Genomic DNA, 23,035 nt, shown 5'->3' with positions numbered 1-23,035 from the left:
TCTACGACCAGGGTCCTTAGCCTTGTTAGCCTGTGGGAGAAAGGTACTCTTACCTCCCGTAAGACCTTTTAGAATGTCATCAAGGGTAGGCCCAAACAGGCGATCACCTTGAAAAGGTAGATCAGACAAGGCCTTCTTTGAGGTCTGATCCGCAGACCAGCATTTTTTTTTTTTTATGAATTAAATTTTTATTGAGGAGGAAAAGGCATACAAAATCACCAAGAGCAATGAAATACGTCCAAACATCAATGAGCGAGCACAAAAAGAACTGAACAGAAAGCATAAACCATGTGGACATAAGAACATGCAGTTAAGGATGATACATATGATATCAGTAGAGAGCTGTAGGGCGCCAATCACCCGGGGAGATCTCCACTCCCACATGCATCTGCCATATGGCCGGTATACGGGAATGGAGAGGAGCAACCCAGGAGGCCGGCCACCCCAACAGGCATCAAGAAGCAACAATTGTACGTGTGCCCGGGGAAAGCGGGAGAAATTTTATCCCAGAAGACGGGTATACCAGTCAAAGGAAAAGATTAGAAGGAACAATGCAAGAAGAAAGGAAAAGGGGGGATGGAGGGGGAGTAGGCATAAAACAATAAAAAAAACAAAAAGGGGGGGAGGCTACCCACTCTAACCGAGACAATCTGAGCAATTAGATCCTTGTATTCTGCGGAAAAACTGAACTCGTGCCAGTAGAACCATCGTTTGAGGAACTTATCTCTAGTGCCCCGTTCAGCAGCTATCAGGTCCTCCATTTCGTTGATAAACGCTACTTTACGTAGCCACATTGCTACCATGGGAGGCTGGTACTGCTTCCAGAGAAGGGGAATACAACTCTTGGCTGCCGTAAACAGGAGCTGCAGGATTGACTTCCGGTAGGACGCTCTCGGAAAACTTTTGTGGTGGAAGAGGAAGAGAGCAGGGCTCAGAGTAAGAGTGTGATCCGTGAATTTTTTGGGTTATGCGGAGTACTTCTGCCCAGAAAGGTTGCAGTCGGTTACAAGACCAGAAGATGTGGAGAAGGGATCCATGAAGCTGTTCAATCCGCACCCACTGTTTCAGGGGTCCATGTAGATGCCAATCCAGAATCCTAGCAAGGTGACACGCTGCATAGTACATCGTTGCATCCGGGAAGGCCATGCCCCCACTAAGTTTGGGCATGCGAAGAATCTTCAACGTTAGACGGGGGGGTCCCCGAATCCAAAGGAACTTACGAAAGGTTTCGTTTATCTGCCGGAGGAAGGCCGGAGGGACGACGATAGGAAGGGCTTGGAGCACATAAAGAAGACGGGGCATGGCATTCATTTTTATAATGTTACACCGCCCAAACCAAGAAAACATACCTTTCTGCCATCCTTCTAAATCTTTCCGGATACGATCAAGAAGGGGAGGGAAATTGCAATCGAAGATGCGTTCGGGTCAATTGGGGAGGGATATGCCCAGATACTTTATATGAGAGAAGCTCCATTTGAATGGAAAATCGGTCTTGAGGAGATTAGACAAAGCGGGCGGCATCGCGACTGGAAGGGCCTCAGATTTTTGATGGTTGATTTTGTAGGAGGACAGGGCTTCGTGCACCCGAAACTCCCACATAAGTTTAGGTAGAGAAATAAGTGGCTTGGAAAGGAAGAAAAGGAGATCGTCTGCATAAGCCGCTACCTTCAGAGTGAGCGACGAGGAGATCGACAACCCCTCAATGTCAGCGTTGGCCCTGATCGATCGCAAGAAAGGCTCAAGTGTCAAGACAAAAATCAGGGGAGACAGAGGGCACCCCTGACACGTCCCATTGGAGATCTCCAGAGGGTTGGAGAGTAAGCCGTTAATCTTGACGCTCGCAGACGGTCGGGAGCAGACCAGCATTTTAACCAAAGTATACACAGGATTACCACTGCTGAAACTGACAGTCGGGCCAATATTGGAGCCGCATCCAGCGAGGCATCGCAAATAAATTGCAGCCCCTGAACCAACTGGTCCGTCAGCTACGCAAAGGCAGGGGGGAGTTGTTCCCATTCCAGGTCACAGCATAGTAACTTAGCCCATTCAGTCAAGGTTTGTGACACAAGGGAAATAGTAAACACCAGTACTGGTGCAGACCCTGCCAGGGAATACATATTGCGGGCCACAGACTCCCCCTTTCTATCCACCGGATCCTTAACCACTTTAGGACTGTGCTTGTTCTGCGGCACAGTGGCTCCCCTGGGTCCTAGTGGTTAAGACACAGCGGGAGTCGGGCCGGAGGAGGAGAGGTGGAGATTGCCTCTCTTCCCCGATCGTCGGGGAAAGTGTGAGAAGATCCGCCCGCTTGTGTAAACAAAGCAGGCGAATCTTCTCTGTGACCGACAGGGAGAGATAACAGGATTCAGCATAGCTGAACCTGCGATCTGTCTGTGTTACAGAACCCCCTCCCCCCATACACGTCAGTAAGCATGAGGCATACATTTAACCCCTTGATCACCAACCATGTTAACCCCTTCCCTGCCAGTGTCATTACAGTAACAGTGCATATTTATAGCACTGATTACTGTAGTAATGTCACTGGTCCCCCCAAAAGTGTTAAAAATGTCAGTTAGGGGTCCGATCTGTCCGCCGCAATGTCACAGTCCCACAAAAAATCGCAGATCGCCGCCATTGCTAGTAAAAAAATAAATAAATAAAATAACAAATCTTTCCCGTAGTTAGTAAACGTGATAACTTTTGCGCAAACCAATCAAAATACGCATATTGTGATTTTTTTTACCAAAAATATTTAGCAGAAAACAAATTGGCCTAAAATGTTAAAATTTTTTTTTGGGAATGTTATATATCAGAATTAATTTGGGTACAGCTTTGCACGACCGCCCAATTGTCCGTTAAAGCGGTTGTATCCCGCTTTTTGACACTTTTACCTACAGGTAAGCCTATAATAAGGCTTACCTGTAGGTACAAATAATATCTCCTAAACCGGCACGGTTTAGGAGATATTTACAGTGCATGCAGCCGCTCGCGCGAGCGGCGCATGCGCTATGAAGGTCCGGGGGGACCTTCAATTAACTTGCCGGGAGCTTGCCGGAAAAATCACTCCCGCGCGCATGCGCGGGAGTGACGTCATCGCGGCTCCGGCCAATCAGCGCGCTGGAGCCGTCTCTTCCGGCCAATCAGCGCGCCGGAGCCGCCGAACCCGGAAGAGACGACGAGGGATCATGGCAGCGCCCGCATCGATGTCCGGGGGTCCGTGTCGGGGCTTCGTTTTAAGGTAAGTTAAACATAATGGGCTAGTATGCGATGCATACTAGCTCATTATGCCTTTGTCTTGCAGGTTTTTTTTTTATTTTTTTTTTTTATAGGGTTTACAACCGCTTTAAAGTAATGCAGTGCAGAATCGCAAAATATGGCCTGGTCAGGAAGGGGGTAAAATCTTCCGGTCTTAAAAGTGGATAAAAATATGCTCATTGAGAATTTTTTTGTCAAAGACATGTAGCTAAATACATTTTGGCCTAAATATATGACAACAATTTAATATATTGGATATTTTTTAACAGTCAAAGTAAAAAAGGTCAATTGTTCGCAAAATTTTCGCTCTTTTTTTATTAATATTGCAAAAAATAAAAAGTGCAGAGGTGATCGAATACCACCAAAAGAAAGCTCTGTTTGTGGGGAAAAAAAAAGGACATAAAGTTCGTTTGGGTACAGCATTGCATGACCGCGCAATTGTCAGTTAAAGTCGCGCAGTGCCAAGTTGAAAAAAGTGGCCTAGTCATTGAGCAGCAAAATCTTCCAGGGCTTAAGTGGTTAAAGGGCAGGGAATCCTCCACTGGAATCATATTAGCTTTATCTAGTCTGGAGATCGGAGGGTTCACCGTAGGTGGCACAGTCCACTTTTTAATAAGGGACTCCTCAAAGGGGTAGCATCTAGCAATCCGCTTAGGCACCCCAAGGGGATGCTTTGGGCGGTCCCACTCTTTTTTGACCATGTTGTCAAAATACGCAGGAAAGGGAAAAACCTTTGCCGCTCTGGATGGCTTGTAAGTGCCAAACGTAATCTGCGCTTCATTCGCGTCTTACATTTTTAGGGTATCACGCACCGATACAACCAGTGCATCCACCAGCGCCTTTTTTTGCGCGGTGGCAGAGGGAGAGGTGTCATCCTCGCTATCAGAGGAGACGGCACGAGGTAGTAGACCCGGCTGGGAGACCCACATCTGCGGTGGGTGAATCAGATTCAGAATCTGACATCAGTTGAGGCAGGGGTAGGAGGGAGGCGTTTTGTGGCACTTTGCCTCCTAAAGGCCACCTCCACCGGGACACAAAAGATTCCAAGACCGCCGACAGCTCATCTATGGATGGCTGGGATCGGGAGGGCCCTTTGGCCTCCGAGAGGGGGGTCAGGTGGGGAAACGTGTTCCACAGGGTCCATGTCGCAAAAAAACAAGTTTAGGAATGTCCCACCGCGCTATAGCGCCCCAAAGAGGGCAGGCACAAAGCACTGAAAACCCCCAGCAGAGAGAGAGAGAGAGAGAGACCCCCCAAACTCACCACCCACACCAGAGATGCACCAGGAAGGCCCAGGATGTCTGTACAGCATGTGTCTGCAGCGATCTGGGTGTAGAAGGAAACAAAGTATCAGCACTATGGTATAAGGAGGGGCTTCACCATCAAAACAATGCCTCTAGGGACTCCCAAAAACATGGCCGCCATTGATTTTCAATGGGAATCCACCGCAAAATGGCCACCAGGCTACACAAACATGGCTGCCGATCTTATTAGCACATGGGCTACAAGAAAATGGCGGCCTGCGGAGCTTCTGCCCCCCCCCCCCGAGGGGACTCCCCAGCCTCCTGGACGGGATCGACAGGATGGGGGGCCCTGGTAGTAACAGGTGACCCCCCCCCACACGATTGATCGTCCGGTCGCCGGCGGCAAACCCCCTGACCCCCCGTCGGCATGACACCCGGTCCCAACCCCTGGGGGTAGCTTCAAGTGTCCCATAGCCCCAGTAAGTGGAGGGGAGGAGGGGGGTACAGGTAAGGGGAGGGTGCATGACAGGACAGAGGGGACCCGGGGGTCCGACCATCCTAAGGCGGGGCCCGCGTCCACCCCAAAATCCAGAGAGAGGGACAATACTCATCATACCGGGAACTGGTGGTCGCCATCTCCTGTCAGAAACCCTCTCCACCGAAGTGGGGGGGCTGTCGGGCAATATGAATGCTGCAACGCGGGCCTAGACCCGTTGGTATGCGACCTGGCGAGATGTTTAACTCGCAGGGCTAGTCCTCATCCGGTGGGACTATGTCGCGGCCGACCTAGAGCGGAGCTGGGGTCTGCGCACCCTCGCTGGCCGGCTGGGGTGACCACAGGATCTATATATCCAGCCCATCGCCCAGTCCGGCTTAGTTGATTGTAATTCTCACAGGAAAAAAAATCTGGATAAAAAAACTATCTAGAAAAAAACTTTTGCCACGACCAATGATCCCAGCAACGAACTAGGTCCTTACTCCTGACTAGGCAGAAAAAAAACTGACATTCTATAGCAGAGAGAGGGATTATACCTCCTGGGACTGCCCATAGGCGTAGCCAGAACTTTTTTTCTGCCTATTGTCCTACTCCTGTAGGGGGCATTATAACCCTACTATTAAGAAGAACAGAGACTGCGTCCGTCAATGAACGATAGAGAAAAAATATCCCAAGCTTTTAAAATCTCACCGAGCACTGTTTAATCCAATATCTGAAATGGAAAGAGTATGGCAAAACACCGGATGGCCATCCACCTAAGCTGACAGGCCGGGCAAGGACAGCATTAATCAGAGAAGCAGCCAAGGGGCCCATGATAACTCTGAAGGAGCTGCAGAGATCCACAGCTCAGGTGGAAGAATCTGTCCACAGGACAACAATAAGTCATGCACTACATAAATCTGGTCTTTATAGAAGACTTGCAAGAAAAAAGCCATTGTTGAAAGAAAACCATAAGAATTCCTGTTTGCAATTTGCGAGAAGCCATCAGGGGGACACAGCAAACGTGGAAGAAGGTGCTCTGGTCAGATGGGACCAAAATGTAACTTTTTGGCCTAAAAGTAAAATGCTATGTGTGGCGGAAAATTAACACTGCACATTACCCTGAACACACCATCCCCTATGAAACATGGTGGTGGCAGCATCATGTTGTAGGGATGCTTTTCTTTAGCAGGGACAGGGAAGCTGGTCAGAGTTTGCAAAAGACTTGAGACTGGGGCGGAGGTTGACCTTACAGCAGGACAACAACCCTAAACATACAGACAGAGCTACAATGGAATGGTTTAGATCAAAGCATATTCATGTGTTAGAATAGCCCAGTCAAAGTCCAGACCTAAATTCAATTGAGAATCTGTGGCACAACTTGAAAATTGCTGTTCACAGATGCTCTCCATCCCATCTGACAGAGCTTGAGCTATTTTGCAAAGAAAAATGGGAAAAATGTCACTCTCTAGATGTGCAAAGCTGGTAGAGACATACCCGAAAAGACTTACAGCTGTAATTCCAGCGAAAGGTGGTTCTACAAAGTATTGATTTAGGGGGGCTGAATACAAATGCACGCCGCACTTTCAGATATTTGTAAAAAAAAATTTAAAGCCATTTATCATTTTCCTTCCACTTCACAGATATGCGCCACTTTGTGTTGGTCTATCAAATCAAATCCATTTACACTTTTGGTTATAACATGACAAATGCGGAAAGTTTCAAGGGGTATGAATACTTTTTCAAGGCACTGTACTAGCACATTATGGCTTAAACCACCTGGGGCGCATTTTTACTGTTACAGATTTCTGTGTCATTTTCTAACTCACAGGACTATACACAGTGCCATCAAACCTGGGAAGTACTCATGGAACTCCCCTCCTCTTGTTGGGTGCCTTAAATATAACTAAAGGCAATTCTTTTTCTAGTTTTTCCATCTAGTGGAGATGGATTAGAACCCCTGACAGTTTTTTTTTGCTGTCTGTGTCCCCGTTGGGGAGACTTACCCTATATCTGTCCTGTTTACTATTATCATTGAAAGTAAAAGTAAAATAAAAACCCACATTTTTGGTTGTCCCCAGAGACGTAAGAGAGAGGAAATCTTCCAATGGGGACACTAGTTCTGGTGACCTGGGGCTCACCAAGAGATTTCCTAAATTTGGAGGGTTTTCCTCTCACTTCTTGTTTGGCTGTGGGACAGGGAGTGAAGAGAAATCTCCCCAATGAGACAAAGATGGCAAAAAAATGGATTTTTGTAAAATCTTACCGTAAAATCCTTTTCTCTTAAGCTCATTGACAGACGTAGTCCTCGTTGATTAATAACAACTCGGGTTATACTGCCCTCTACAGGAGTAGGACTAGACAGGAAAGAAAACGTTCTGGCCACACCCTAGGGGCAGTCCCAGAGGGTATATCCTCTCACTTCCTGCTACAGCAAATCAGTTATGTCACAAAGCAGTGTTTAGATTGTGATTTTACAAAAATCCATTTTTCTCTGTCGCTCATTGACAGACGTAGTCCTCGTTGATTAATAACTCGGGATGTCCCAAAGCAGTACCACAAATGAGGGGTGGGATAACAGAAATCAAAATCCAGAAGGCCCAACCGGAGCCAACCAGAAGCATCAAGGACTCATCGAGCAAAAAAGATGAGACCAAAGTGAAAAACCCAACAAACCCTTGAGGTAGACCAACAGTCTCCTCAGATTGCGGCCTGCAGAACCTTGCGGCCAAAAGAGGCATCTGACGATGCCATCACATCAACTTTATAAAATGATGTAAAGGTATGGACCGACAATCAAGTCATCGCCTTGAAAACCTGGATCGCTGACGCCTGATGGCGGAAGACCCAGGAAACACTAGGCGCCCGAGTAGAGTGCGCCTTAACAGGGAACAGAGGATTCCGACCCTTAATAGAATAAGCCTGTACCACCGTCTGACTGGTCCATCTAGATATGGTTGCGGCAGACACAGGCAACCCCCTTCTAGGGCTATCCGTGATTACAAAGAGTGAGTACGTCTTACGAAACAAGTTCGTAGTAGTCAAGTGTACCCTGATTGTCTGAACCCCATCCAAGGAGTGTAATGCAAACTCCCAAGGATGGCTAGTCTTAGGACACGGGGAAGGTAACACAATATTTTTATTCAGATGAAAACTCTGAAAACCACTTAAGGAAGGATGGATTTGGAAGAAGAACCACCTTATCCCTATGAACCACCAGATATGGGGAACGACAAGATAATGCGGCCAGTTCTGACACCCTGCGTGCAGAAGTAATGGCCACCAAGAAGGCCACCTTCTGGGATAATGTAAGCAAGGGAATCTCCCTAATATCTTCAAAGAGAAGTTTCTGAAGAACCGACCACACTAATTTAAGATCCCAGGCGGTAAGGGTGCACGCACTGGCGGAGCCAGATGTCGCACCCCCTGGATGAAATTCCGCACCAAGGAATGATTAGCCAAAGGTTTCTGAAAGAAGATTGCTAACGCTGAAACCTGACCCTTGATAGTGCTCAAGGACAGTTTCTGCTCAACCCTTTGTCGCAGACAGACCAAGATTCGGGTCACCGAATAGGTATGTGGGGGAAATCCAAGAGATTCACACCACGCAATATAAGACTTCCATGTGCTGGAAGTCGCTTTCCTTGCTTTAACTAGAGGCAGGAATAACTGAAGCTGACACTCCCTTGTCCTTCAGTACCTGGGTCTCAATGGCCAGGCCCTTAAGCCAGCGATTGTAAAGCAAGATGGAAGATCGGTCCCTGAGACCGCAAATCCTCCCTGAGAGGAAGTCTCCAAGGAGCGTCCGCGACTAGCCTCACCAAGTCGGCGTACCAGGCTCGACGAGGTCAGTCCAGAATTTCCAGAATAACTGGAATTCCCTCCATCTCTATCCTGCGAAGAAGTTCCCGCAGTAACTTGAGAGGATGGAAGGCATGCCGTAGCTGATACTGCCCCCACGGGGCGATCAGCGTTTCTGCTGCGTCCGCTAGAGGATCGCGGGTGCGAGCTACAAACCTCCGCACCTTCCTGTTGAGCCAAGGTGCCAACAGATCCACATCCGGGGTGCCCCAATGAAGGGACAGCTAGTGAAAAACCTCTGGATGAAGAGGCCATACCCCTTGATCCAGAATCTGACGGATGAAATAATCTGCCTGCCGATTTCCCACCCCCGGAGTGAACACTGCGGGGAGATCCGGAACAAACCGTTCCGTCCAACGAAGGAGATGCTAGTCGTTTCGATGGCCACCAGGACACTCCAAGTGCCCCTTTCTTGACATAAGTCACTACCGTGGCATTGTGCGATTGGATCCGAATCGGGCTGCTCTAGAGCTGCTCGGTCCAGTAAATCAGACAAAAATCTGATCGCTCTCAGTTCCGATACCCTTATTGGTAACCTGGATACTATCGGAAGGAATGACTTCCCCTGGTTAAGCATCGGAGACTCCCTGGTCCGCTCGCTCAACCGGATCCGATTGTCCAGGGAATCGGAATTCTGATTCCATTAGAAAAGAATCTCCTTCAGGAGAATTCGGGTATGAGACTGGGTATACGGTACTGCCTCTAAGAAGGCCACCATCAGTCCCAGCCAATTGACGGACAGCAACATCCGAATCATTGACTGAACCTTCTGGAGTTTCTCCGCAAGGAGAAACTCTCTTGCCCAGGATGTATCCAACATTAGGCCCAGATAGTTCAGTCTCCTGGTGGGAACCAGGGATGATCTTTGGGAAAGCGAAGAAAACGCTGATGTCCTGCGATGATGGGGATATAAAGATAGGCATCCAAATGTCTATGGACGCCAGGAAATCCCCCTGATGCAGGGAGGCCACCACTGTTCGGATGGACTTCATCTTTCCCCAAGTCCAGAAATTGGACGCACCTTGCCCTCTTTCCTGGGCATTGTGAACAGGTTCGAATAGAACCCCTGAAACCGTTCAATGTTAGAAGGGAAGAATCGCACCGGTGGAAGTGATCGAAAACTCGATCCTGTATCCTGACCGTAGGACCTCGCGAACCCCTTAGTCCGGGGTTCTGGCAAGCCATGGATCCGGAAACCGGTGAAGACATCCCCCCACCCCAGAGATGGGTAGGGGCGCATCAGGCTGTATTCTGCAGGCTTGGCTGAGCCGGACCTCTTGTTTAGCCGACCAGCGCCCTTTGAAAACCCTCTGAAGGGGGTTTGGAGGGTTTCGCCTTATCGCCCGCCCTCGCGGAATGAACAAACTCTTTATGAGCAGAAAAGGAAGGTCCTCGTTAGTTACAAGGTCCTTTTATCCTAACAGTCTGTGGCAAGACCGTGCTCTTGCCCCTAGTGAGATCCTTTATAATCTCAACCAAACTAAATGGCAACCACTGGCCTATGGGTTGACCCTATCAGGGAAAAAATGACGCGGGATTCCGCTTCCACTTTTTCGATCCACCGGATCCCTAAAGGACGCAGCGTCCTCCAACGGGATAACGGTGGCTTTATTTGGAAATTGGTGAGTCCACTACAGGTGGTACCGTCTATCCTTTAAAGAGGGATTCTTCAAACGGATAGCGCCTAGCCATGCGTTTGGAAATAGCAGGGGTTCGTTTCAAAACTACCCCATTTGGGTAAAGGAAAATCCTTCGCCCTTTTTGGTAGGCTAACAAGTACCAAAAAGGAATCTCAGTCTCAGCTACCTCTGCCGGTGTAACCTCAAGACTAAAGGTTTCCCGGACGGACACAACTAGTGTATCCACCACTCTAGTGCTATGGCGGAGGCAGAAACGTTCTCCTCACTGCTGAGGAGACATTACCTGAGACAACAGCCCCATAAGAAGGACCTGCAGCTGCATTGACCAGCTCTGAATCCGTATCTGAAGTATCAGATAAAAAATAGGGGTAGGCGGGGGTCGCTTCTTGACCTCCGTCCCCGACAGGCCACCTCCACCCGGGATACCAAAGACTCCAAAACTGCCGAAAATGCATTAAAACATGTGGGGTACTGGAGGGTCCTGCGGCCACCTTGAGGGGATCAGGTGGGGATACATATGCGGCAGGGTCAATGATTATACAAGACATTTGCCAGCGACAAAAAAAAAAAAAGACAAAGTAAAAAACTTTTTTTTTTTTTTTTTGTAATCCCCCAGCGCAACAGCGCCCCTCAGTGTTACCTGCCTTTTTGGACCCCACAGAGAGAGAGAGACCCCAAGGCTCATCCCTGATGCACAGAAGTTTTCTATCAGCCTGCTCAGTGCTGTCCTGTTACAGACAGGAAGTCTTTGGCCCTTTTTCCTGGGTAAAGGAGGCGGCTCCGCCCCTTAACACGCCTTCCGGTGCCTCCCCCTGGCTCCACGAGGTGTTTGGTCACCTCAAACATGGCCGCCCCCATGCTGGAGACACGAGGCTACGCCAATATGGCGGCCTCGTGTGATCTGCAAGACAATGGCGGTGGCCTGTTAGGATAGCGGCGGCTAGCAGCGGCCTGCGGGATGCTGTATTCGGCCTAGCGGCCTGCGGGAGTACATCGGCCCCACAAACTTCACCCTGGATGGTGATAAGCCTGGCCGACGGTACAGGACCCTGGCGGGCCGTATGCAGTCCGTGGGTTGTCGGGAGATGCCACAAAACAGTGCTGTGCAGCCCGTGGAAGCTGGAGGAATGGCGATCTGGACTGAAGTACTCAGGCATAGGCATCAGCCTGTGTGCCTCTGACAGGTAGGATACCTTATACTTCAATAGTAACTCCCCTTTTAGTGCTGCCACTGACTTCAGTCATCCTTACAGACTTACAATGACTTTAGATCGTCAGCTCCCAAACCAAGCCTCCTGGTTATTTTTCACAAAAATCACACTCAAATTGGGGGATCTGTGACTTATTATAGGATAGAGGGGAGATCCATCCTACCATCCCAGAGAGGGGCCCGCGTCCACCACAAACCCGACAGGGGGAGAGGGGGAACATACTACTCACCATACCGGAACCAGGCGGGCGCCAACTCCTGACAGAACCCCTCTCCACCGGGGTGGGGGGGCTGTTGACCAATATGGATGCCGTGACTCTGTTGGTCATTGGCGTCCAGGCGAGATGTTTAACTCGCAGGGTCAGTCCCTGTCCAGTGGGACTATGTCGCGGCCGACCCAGCGCGGAGCTATGGCCTGCACGCGCTCGTAGGCTGAACTGGGGTGACCACTGGATCTCAACATCCAGCCCGTCGCCCAGTTCCAGCTTACTTGCTTGAAGATCTCACAGGAACACTGGAGAAAAGAGCTGTCTAAAAAATCTTTCTAAGAAAAAAATCCCGCCAGGACCGAAGATCCCAGCAAGGCATCTAGGTCCTTACTCCTAACTAGACAGAAAAAAACTGATTTGCTGTAGCAGGAAGTGAGAGGATATACCCTCTGGGACTGCCCCTAGGGTGTGGCCAGAACGTTTTCTTTCCTGTCTAGTCCTACTCCTGTAGAGGGCAGTATAACCCGAGTTGTTATTAATCAACGAGGACTACGTCTGTCAATGAACGACAGAGAAATAAACCTTACAGAGGTTATAACCCTCCCTTACAAAAAACAAAAACAAAGTTTGCCTATAGTGCCAGCGTATGGCTGGCCAGATTTAGGATCAGTAAGAAAAACTTTGCCAGCTACAGATGTATAATATTATATATATATATATATATATATATATATATATATATATATATATATATATATGTATATGAAACCAAGATTTTTTTTTTTTTTTTTTTTTTAACACCATTAAATTGAATTTAAAAAATATAATCTCAAGAAAAAACAATTCTGCAAAATAAAGGCTTCCTATGCAGCAAAAAAACATTATTTATAGGTACCTATCGCTTTTAACAGCTCCTCCCGAACAGCTGAGGTGAACTTTCTTACTAAACACAGAGTTGTCACAACTGCGAATATCAGATTATATGTAACAACGATATAGAAATTTCCCAGCCAATTAAATCGTCCAAAATCACCTAAGAGATCAAATCTTGTGATTCCTGAAAGAGAGAATGAAGTAGGAGCATATGAAGGAAAAAAGTAGGTCAAAGGTTTAAAATCATACACAAAACCACTTAAAATCAATCTCAAAACATGAGAGAAACTCAGGGCTGTATCTAAAAACAGAACATGTAATTTCAGAATTGAAACATTTAGGGCCCATTCACACGAGTACAGTATAGCTGTGCTGGGCTTTTAATGAAGACTACCACTGGGGGGACTGTCAGTGTAGCTGGAAGTGCTCTGGGGTCCCAGCTCACCGTCTACAATGATCATAGTACAGGCAACCACACTAAGTCGATGTTTCCACTAGTGCGACTAATCAATGGCACCTGTTCCCATCTATGCAACTTTGAAAATCAGCGACTTTGAAAAGGTGCTTGCACTACTTTGATCCAGAGTGTAAAATTGGATCGAAGTCGCATCAAAGTCACACTCTAAAAAGCACAAAGTCGCATTACAAGTCACAGCCCATTGATTTCAATAGCACCCGTTCTCATCTATGCGACTTTAAAAATCAGAGACCTTGAAAAGTTACCTGCACTACTTTGATAGCAAGACAAGTCGCACTAGCGGAAACGGAGCCCAACACTCATTACTCACATGTAATGTGCAATAGAAGTTGATCTATATCCTTCTAAACCCTATTTCTTTAATATATTGCGCCGGTCACATGACTCTCTCGCTCTTTCCTCAGGAGGAGATCATGGAGAAGGCTAGGAGGGATGGGGGTGGGGCTGGGCAGGTCTAGGCATGCCTGTCTAAGACGGACAACCTTTTCAGGAAGTGAAAGACAGCATCGCAAATTCAGATAAAGGGAGATAACGTTGTAGGTGAAGAACAGGAAGAAGCTGTTTGTCTAGTTTAGATAAGACTTTCCAAGCACCTAGCCAGAACATTAATAATATCAAAGATAAAGATATTTTTGACTGGAGTTTCTCTTTAAGTCTCCTTTTTCAACTTCCAGTAAGAGACCAAGCTGCCTAGCAAAGGGGCAGTTAGAGGGTTGACACAAGCCATTTAACACTGACAGGGGCATGTACAATGGTCAGATTGTAATAATTTATATGAAACCTTTATCCCAAAAGGATAAAAAAAATGTTGCAGTGTTTAAAAATGTTAGCCAGAGTTTGGCTTTGTTGGTCAAGTACATCTAAATCTGCTAGTACAACTAACACTACTCTCTCCCCAGAAAATGACAATGCTGCTGTCCAAGGTTGTCTCTGTTTCGACTCCATAGAGTCGCACTACCCTAAGACAGAAAGGGGTTGATTTACTAAAACGGAAGAGTGCAAAATCTGGTGCAGCTGTGCACGGTAGCCAATCAGCTTCTAACCTGAGCTTGTTCAATTAAGCCTTGACAAGAAGACCTGGAAGCTTATTGATTTCTATGCAGAGCTGCACCAGATTTTGCACTCTCCAGTTCTAGTAAATCAACCCCAAAGTGTGTTACTAGTCGGATCACCAGGTGAAAAGAATAGCCTAGAAAAAGAAACTAACGCAGTTACCACATTTAAAGGACTGGTAAGCTGAATTTTATATTCATTTTTTGTTTTTGGGTTTAAATACGCCTCAATGAATGCGTATTCAATTTTTGACCATTTAAATTTTTATGTATGCAACTTTTACATACAAACATTTAATCTTTACCTATAGTTATACTTCAAAATGAGACACAGGATTAAATACATTTTAAAGTGAACCATGAAACACAGAACACGGCCCCCCCCCCTTTGCAGACATTCCTGCAAAAATGCAGATGTGGATCCTAAAAGTCTGAAGTCCTTATCTGCATGAAGTGACCAAGACATTGAAGACTGGTTCATTTTGGCACCAAGGGAACTACTACATTTAGCAATAGAAGTCAGCCTAAATGTCCCTGTCCTAAAAAGGTTACTCATCCATACAAAACTTTATTGACAGTTTAAAGTGGGGAGGGGGGTCTCCCAATAAAACTTTAAATTACTTTGAGCAGCATAAACTCCAGAAGCTGAAGTGTCATCATTACAGCTATCCAGGTTAAAAAAAAAAAAAATCAGATGTGAAATTCTATATTGCTTGTTTTATTCTTCCAGTTTGTCTTTCCCATCATGGTCTGTCCAGTTACCCCTTTGATTTGGGGAGGAAGAAAAAGAAAAAAATGTTTTTTTTTTTTTTTTTTTAATACTGTGAGAAGACCATGAATCTGTTTAACGTATTTATTTCCTTTCATCTATTGAAAAGCACTAGGCATAACATGTAATGCAATGCATGTTGATATTTTGCAAAGCACCACATGACTCACTGTACCCTAATGCAGTCTATTAATCCTGTTTGGACAGCTGTGTCTGTGCATTTGTTAGTGCTGCTCTAATTGTACCATCCTTCTTTTACCTTCTATCTTATTCTTTTATTTATCTCTATGGCAAACTATTCAGGAATGTCATTTGTAAGATTTGGGGCGGGGGAGGTGGGCTTCACCATTAATTTGTTTTCTTTGTAACAACAATTGTACCCAGCAAGCGCCCTTCCTCTCAATAACCAGTGTACATTACTACCAACTGTTACCAACAATCTCTTATTATAGAGAACACAAAATCAGCTTTGGAAACATGGAAACGGCGAACGGGGCTTAAGTGACACAAAAGCTATTTGTTAGTTCCCACAGTATTTTTTTAATAACTGTTTACATATACGTTTATACTTTCTTTTTTTCTGAGTAGAAACAGTCGAGTTAATCCAATATGTTAAGGAGACTATAGTGAGAGAGGAAATGGAACCTGAATATACAAAAAGTAACCTGGACCTTGTGGAACTATTCCTCCAGATGCCATAAATCTCTGGAAAAAGTTACCAGGAAATTGTATATATAAATAACTCGCTACCCGATAACTCCCATGAATTAAAGTGCATCTAAACCCCAAAATAGAAATGTAATATATTGCAGCTTACCAGTCCTTAAACATGGTGGCTGCATTTTTTTTTCTTTTTTTCAGGCTAGGTACAAGTTCTGCATGTACAGGAAAAAAAACATTTGATCTGGCCAAAAACCCAGCATCCTTGTAACTTCCATTGCACTAAACTGAAATTTCAAACAATGTTTCCAGCTTTCCCAGATTCTCTTCTGTGAGCTATATAACACCGCCCCTAGAGGGGAGCATAGGGGGGAAAGGTTTGTAGTCCAGATCATCAGAGCAGCCTAAGTGCTCTTCTACAGATACAGTAAGTGAGCATTATCATCCAAGGATAGAAATTGGGAAAATAAAGGAAGAAAAGCCTAAATAATGAAAACTGATGCAGCCACCACATCTAAGGATTGGAAGGCTGTAATATATTACATTTTTGTTCTCACTTTTAGATATACTTTAAACTCTGCTTCATTGAATATGAATTAGACCTCGTACACATGGGCTGTGTTTTGTTGACACTGGGATGGAATGGTATTGCGTGCATCCTCGTACCGACAGTACCATAGACATCTATTGGGAAATGCGACTACACGGACACAGCCTAATGCGACATACATGCAGGTGCATGGCCTCGAATGCACCCAGGGTAAGATCAGGGACACGCATCAATAGGATGTCATCTGTGCCATCTATAGCATTGCTGGCACAGGGACGCCCATATGAACAAGGCCTTAGACACATATTTGAATCATTACATTACATTTTTATATGGTGTCTTCATGTAAATGTCAAGGAACTTGGTGAAATACAATTTTTTATAGTTGGATGGCTCTAAACCAGGGAAAATAAGGCTTGATAACCGTGACACAAATTATGTTTTTAGTGCTTTACTCGGTTTAATCTGTCCTAGTTATCAAAACGAGGTAGTAGAGAGGGGGCAGACAAGCACAATTTTCCTGGCAGTCAGTTCGATCAGGCCTGCTAAATAGCTGCATTGTCATTGCAAGAAAAAGGAGATAAAAGTTTACTTGGTCGTAAATGTGTGATTATCACACTTCCTGATTTTAAAACAATATGTTTTATAATTAGACCCACAGTCTTGCTAAACCCTCTGCCCAGGCAGTGAGCAATTTATAAAAAATGTAAAAGCCATACCTAATGTTCTGGACATAACTGGTAAGGCCGAGCTGAGCACCAGAATAGAGACACAGTTCCCAATGATCTGTAAAAAGAAGCAGATTGATTTTAAATATTTTCATAAATTGCCTTGTTGCTTAACACAAATATATCTATAGCAACACGCATAAAAAGTTAAAGGAATGTGTACCATACCATACCACACAAATACCTTTTCATATGGTGGCATCATACAGGAAGAACTAATTATTGTCCTTTTGACATAGGGGTCATTAAGTCCCCAAACATTGGTCCTTGGCTTTGATCCCATGTTAAAGTGACACTAAACATTATTCTTATTCTACAAAAATAATCCATACACATCCACTACTTAATGGCCCTGTGATCTATTTTTCGTGAAATAATTCCTTACTGTGTTTTCTGCCTTCTTGTAACATCCTCAAAGAGCTCCTGAATCTCCATGTTTCCCCTCACTTCTGTTTGTGTGGAATCAGCATGTTAGTTGTGGACATATGCATATTACAAATCCCATAGTCCATGGGTCCCTAATCCATCTCAGAAGCAAGGAAGAGAGGGTGACTACATTCTTGCAGTGGGGCCAAGGAAAATGTACGTAGCCTTCTAACAAGAAATCGAATTACAGTAGCAAAAAGATGGGATTTTTGACTTACCGTAAAATCAATTTCTCCGATGTTCATTGATGGACATAGCGCCTGATCTTCCTAACCATTGGGTTTTACTGCCCCCTACAGGACTGGGCCACTAGGCAGATAAAAAGTCTGGCTACGCCTATGGGCAGTCCCAGGAGGTATACTCCCTCTCTCTGCTATTGATACTCAGTTTTGTTACAAGCAGTGTCAGAAGAATTAGAACTCAACAGAGGGGTCGGTGCTGTGTCCGTCAATGAACATCAGAGAAATGGATTTTACGGTAAGTCAAAAATCCCATTTTCTCTTTCGTTCAAGCTCCTGATCTTCTTAACCATTGGGACGTCCCAAAGCAGTGTTAAACATGAGGGGTGGGAACAGCAAAAAAGAAATTCCCAAGGCTAACTATCGCCAACCAGGTAAACAGAAGCTCAACCAAAACAACTGGAGCTCACCTGAAAAAAAACAATACACCCTCAAAGAGGACCAGGTCCTCCTAACAGCACCATGCAAAACCTTGCAGCTGAAGGAAGCATCCGCAGATGCAAACACATCCACTTTATATAACTTTATGAAAGTGTGTACTAACAATTAGGTGGCCGCCTTGCAAACCTGCGTCACTGATGCCCGATGATGGAAGGCCCAGGAGGCATTGAGCACCCGAGTAGAGTGAGCCTTGACAGGGAAAGGAGGAACGTGACCCTTGATGGAAAAGGCCTGAATCACTACCAGCCCGATCCTTCTGGAAATAGTCACAGAGGAAGCGGACAACCCTTTCCGAGGCCCATTCGTAAGCACAAATATTGAGTCTGACTTCCTAAAAGATTCCGTAGCTGCCAGATACACCCTAATCGCCCTTACCACATCCAAGGCATGCAAAGCAATTTCCTTTGGATGTTTTGGCCTGGAGCACAGGGAAAGCAACACAATGTCTTAATTCAAATGAAAAGCAGAGAAAACCTTTGGAAGGAACGACAGACAGGGACAAAGAACCACCTTATCTCTGTTAACCACCAAGTAAGGTGAACGACAGGATAACGCCTCCAATTCTGACATTCTGCGCGCAGAAGTGATAGCCACCTTCTGGGACAGTGCAAGCAGGAGAATCTCCTGAAGATTCTCCAAAAAAGGCTTCTGAAGGATTGAGAGCACCAAATTGAGGTCCAAAGTGGAAACGGAGATCGCACTGGAGGGGCCAAGTGCCTAACTCCCTAAAGAAAAGTACGCACCAGGGAGAGTGCAGCCAAGGGCCGATGAAAGAAGACCACTAAGGCTGACACCTGACCCTTGATAATACTCAAGGACAGTTTCTGCTCAACCCCCCGTTGAAGGAAGGCCAAGATCCGAGCCACCGAGAAAGAGCGAGGATAAACCCGAAGAGATTTAAACCACGCAATGTATGTCTTCTATGTATGATGGTAGGCCTTCCTAGAAGTAGATTTCCTAGCTTTTAACAGCGTTGAAATCACAGACGCGGATAAAACGATATCCATCAGCACCTGACATTCAACAGCCAAGCCATCAAAGCCAGCCACTGCAAAGCAGGATGGAAAATTGGTCCTTGGGACAGCAGATCCTCCCCGAAAGGAAGCCTCCAAGGAACGTCGGCGACCAGCCGCACCAGATCAGCGTACCAAGCCCAGCAAGGCCAGTCCAGAGCCACTAAGATTAGCGGATTCCCTTCTGCCTTAATCCTGCGTAGAAGTTTTGGCCGAAGCTTGAGAGGGTGGAAGGTGTAAATCAGACGATACTGACCCCACGGGGCCACCAGCATGTCTGTGGCGTCTGCCAGAGGATCCCATCACAATCCTCTGCACCTTTCTGTTGAGCCGAGACGCCAACAGATCTACCTCGGGGAACGCACCACCGGAGAGACAACTGATGAACCACCTCCAAAAGAAGGGACCACTCCCCTTGGTCCAACGCCTGCCGACTGAGATAATCCACCTGCCAGTCCCCCCCCCTCCCCGGCGGAGAGGGCTGGAACGAACCGTTCTGCCCACCTTAGAATGCCGGCTACCTCCAGAGCCGCCAGGACACTTCTTGTGACCCCTTGGTGATTGACATAAGCTAAGAGCGTGGCATTGTCCAATTGAATGCACACTGGACATCCCTGAAGACCATCCGTCCAATGATCCAGGCACAGTTTGATTGCTCGGAGTTCCAAGATATTGATCGGTAGTCTGAAGTCTTCCAGTGTCCAGAGCCCCTGAGCAGAATCTTTGCCGAGGACGCCTCCCCAGCCGGACAGGCTGGCATCCGTAGTGAACACTGTCCAATACAAGGGGAGGAAGAATTTGCCCAGCTAAAGCACTGGAGAATGAAGCCACCATATCAGGGACTCCTTCGATCCCCGGCTCAGCCGGATCTGATTGTACACAGACTGCGGAGTCTTGTCCCATTTGGCCAGAATCTCCCTTTGCAGGGACCTCGTATGGAACTGTGCAAACGGAACCGCCTCAAATGGTAGACACCATCAGGCCCAGCACCCGCATGCAAGTCTGGAGGGATGACCATCGGCTGGACAGCAGGAGACAAATTGCCTCTCCCATGGCAAAGCGGAGGAAGCGCTGGTGACTGGCACTTAATGGAATGTGAAGGTAAGCATCCTTGATGTCGATAGAGGCAAGAAAATTCCACCAAGACCACCACAGAGACAGACAGTCTAGAAAGCAAGGGAGCAGTATCCAAACAGGTGCCACAAATGAACTGTAGCCCTTGGCCCAATTGATCTGCCAGCGCCACAAACTCAGTAGGGAGCGGTTTCTCCTCCAGGTGTAAACATTTTGCCCATTTGGTCATAGAAGTGGCCGCTTTTGTGTTTTGGGGACCCCCCCCCCCAGTTTTGCGACAATATCGTCAAAGAAGGCGGGAAAGGGGAACACCCTTGCCACTTTGGAGGACCTGTGGGTGTCAAAGGTGACCCGCGCCTCTGATGCTGCATCAGTCGCATCTTCCATATGTAATGTTTCCCGCACAGATACAATCAGTGCATCCACTAGCGCCTTTTCATGTGCGTCTAGAGGAACAGAGAAATCATCCTCACTATCAGAGCATGGTAGCTTATCCGGTCGCCGGCGGCACACCCCCTTCCCCAGCATAGTGCCCTGCCCGAAACCCAGGAGGTGGACCAAAACACCCACACAGCCCCAGCATAGGTGGGGGGGGGGGGGGGAGTTGGATCGGGGGACAGATGAAGGGGGGGTGCCTGATGGGAAGGAAAGGAACCCAGTGGTTCCGACCGTCCCAAGGAGGGGCCCACGTCCACCCCAAAACCCTCCAGGGGGAGAGGGGGGGGACAGCTACTCATCATACCAGGAACCAGATGGGCACCGCTCCAGACAGAACCCCTTGCCATCAAAATGGGGGGCTGTCAGCCAGGAGGAACGCAAGATGTTTAACTCGCAGGCCATCCCCCGTCTGGTGGGGCTATGTCGTGGCTGACCTAGTGCAGAGCTAAGGTCTGCGTGCGCTCGCTGGCCAGACTGGGATGACAACTGGATCTAGATTATCCAGCCAGTCGCCCAGTCCGGCAGTTGATTGCAGATCTCACAGGAAAAAAAACAGGAGAAAAAGTTCTATCTAAAAAGAAAAAATTGCCAGGACCAGAGATCCCAGCAAGGAAATAGGCCTTACTCCTGACTAGGCAGAAGTACCTATAGCAGAGAGAGGGAGTATACCCCCTGGGACTGCGCATAGGTGTAGCCAGACTTTTTTCTTCCTAGATTCCTACTCTTGTAGGGGGCAGTGTAACCCAATGGTTAAGAAGATCAGGAGCTGTGTCCGTCAATGAACGAAAGAGAAAAAAGAAATTTCGATGTTTGGAAAAGGCTGAAAACAACAAAAGGTACATTTTAAAGTTAATATATTATTTATTATATATTTTTCCAGAATTTAGTGTCACTTTAATATTGTGAAATTGTGTGTTGTTAATGGGGAACTCTAGAGACCAGGGTGAATGGTGGTTTGGATGCAAATGTCTGTTCACCAAAATATCCCTTGCATTACTTCTTTCTCCAGCTTTTCTGAACTCCAACATGTGTTGAGAAAGAATTCTACAGGGCAATCTGACGAATGGACCGCAGAGATGTGGCAACATATTTACATTCTGGATTAGCTGACTTGCTTGTTGTACGCTCCACATGTATTAAAGATGCACTGTGATATTAGAGTACTGAGAGCTATTTAATGTAGATCAGTCAAATCCAAATATAAACTTACAGAGTAACTCTAATTTTGTGGTAAAATAAATAAAAAGAAGTATATAAAAATATAGCATACACAAATGCTACACAAGTCATATTGTAATTGAATATTGATAAAAATGACCTTTCCTTTTCAGTCTGCAGCTCTGTACTTTTCTGTAAAATGCAATGCAATATGGCTATCTGGGATTGTTCTGTACACAGAATGTGTACAGAACGACCCCCAGAAACATTTCCTGCTTGTGTGATTGGCTCACTGACACAAGTCAAATATTCAGCATCCCCTGCAACAAAAATGTAATTTTTGCAAGATACTCCCTATAGGAAATCAAGTCCATAGGGATGCAGACCGTGCAATTTTCCTCATTAGTGCTCTGCAGGTGCAGCAGCTGGCTGATAATTAGGAAACCACTCCCATTAGATTCACTTACCACATGGACAAAGACAAACACAGGGATTTCTTCAGAATAACAAAAGGTAGGAATCTTCAACAACGTTTGTTAAAATCCCTGCAATTGATCACCCAGAGGGGAATGTTTTTTTCTCAACAAAAGTAGAGTTTCTCTTTAAGGGCCGGTTCACACTGGTGCGATGGAAGACATTGCATGCGATTCGAACCTCACTGCTATGCAAACCATGTTATGTCTATGCGATGCAAATTCAGCCATACCAATTTTATGGCTGAATTCGCATTGCATTCGGACCAAAGTCGTGCAGGACCCTTTTTTTGGTCCGCACCAGAATCGGATTGCACGGGTATGATCTGATTCCTGTCTGAATTGACAGTTCGCACTGCAATATGCAAACTAATCTGGGGGTGTCATTAACTTTGTATTGATACTCCCAACAGTATGCATATGACAGCGTGAACTGCCTGCGAGTCAGGAACCCACAGTGGATTTGCAGGGTTCCTGTATCGCACCAATGTGAACCGGCCCTACACCTGCTCCCATCCCCATTCTCATCCCTATACAAACTACCCTGTAGAAGAAAGATGTGTATACTTACCTATTCCCTGGTGCTCCAGTCCATTCACATGATCAGCTCCCAGCGCTGGCTTCAGGGTAGAGGAGGGATAGGCGTTAACAGATGGCTCATAGTAAGCCTATAGGTGATGTTACTGCATAGGCATTGCAGCCATTGTCTGGGATCTCTTCTCTTTGCTGAAATCAGCTGCTGAGGAGATCACGTGACAGGGAATAGGCA

The 23,035-nt window shown here is 46.5% G+C and overlaps 1 protein-coding gene across 1 annotated transcript in view; it reads right to left on the bottom strand.

Moving 5' to 3' along the window:
* LMBR1 (limb development membrane protein 1) overlaps nucleotides 1-23,035 on the bottom strand; it is a 387,912-nt gene that overhangs the window by 6,158 nt on the left and 358,719 nt on the right. The window contains exons 15-16 of the mRNA XM_082259842.1: nucleotides 16,996-17,062; nucleotides 12,790-12,951 (exon numbers count right to left, since the gene is read on the bottom strand). Coding sequence (XP_082115968.1) covers nucleotides 12,790-12,951; nucleotides 16,996-17,062 — 229 coding nt within the window. The remainder of the gene's footprint in view (nucleotides 1-12,789; nucleotides 12,952-16,995; nucleotides 17,063-23,035) is intronic.

The sequence above is a fragment of the Pelophylax lessonae genome (assembly GCF_965119305.1).
Source record: "Pelophylax lessonae genome assembly, chromosome: 5".
Classification (NCBI taxonomy): Eukaryota; Metazoa; Chordata; class Amphibia; order Anura; family Ranidae; genus Pelophylax; species Pelophylax lessonae.
The sequence above is the reverse complement of the archived record's forward strand: the minus strand, read 5'-3'. Positions and strand labels throughout refer to the sequence as shown.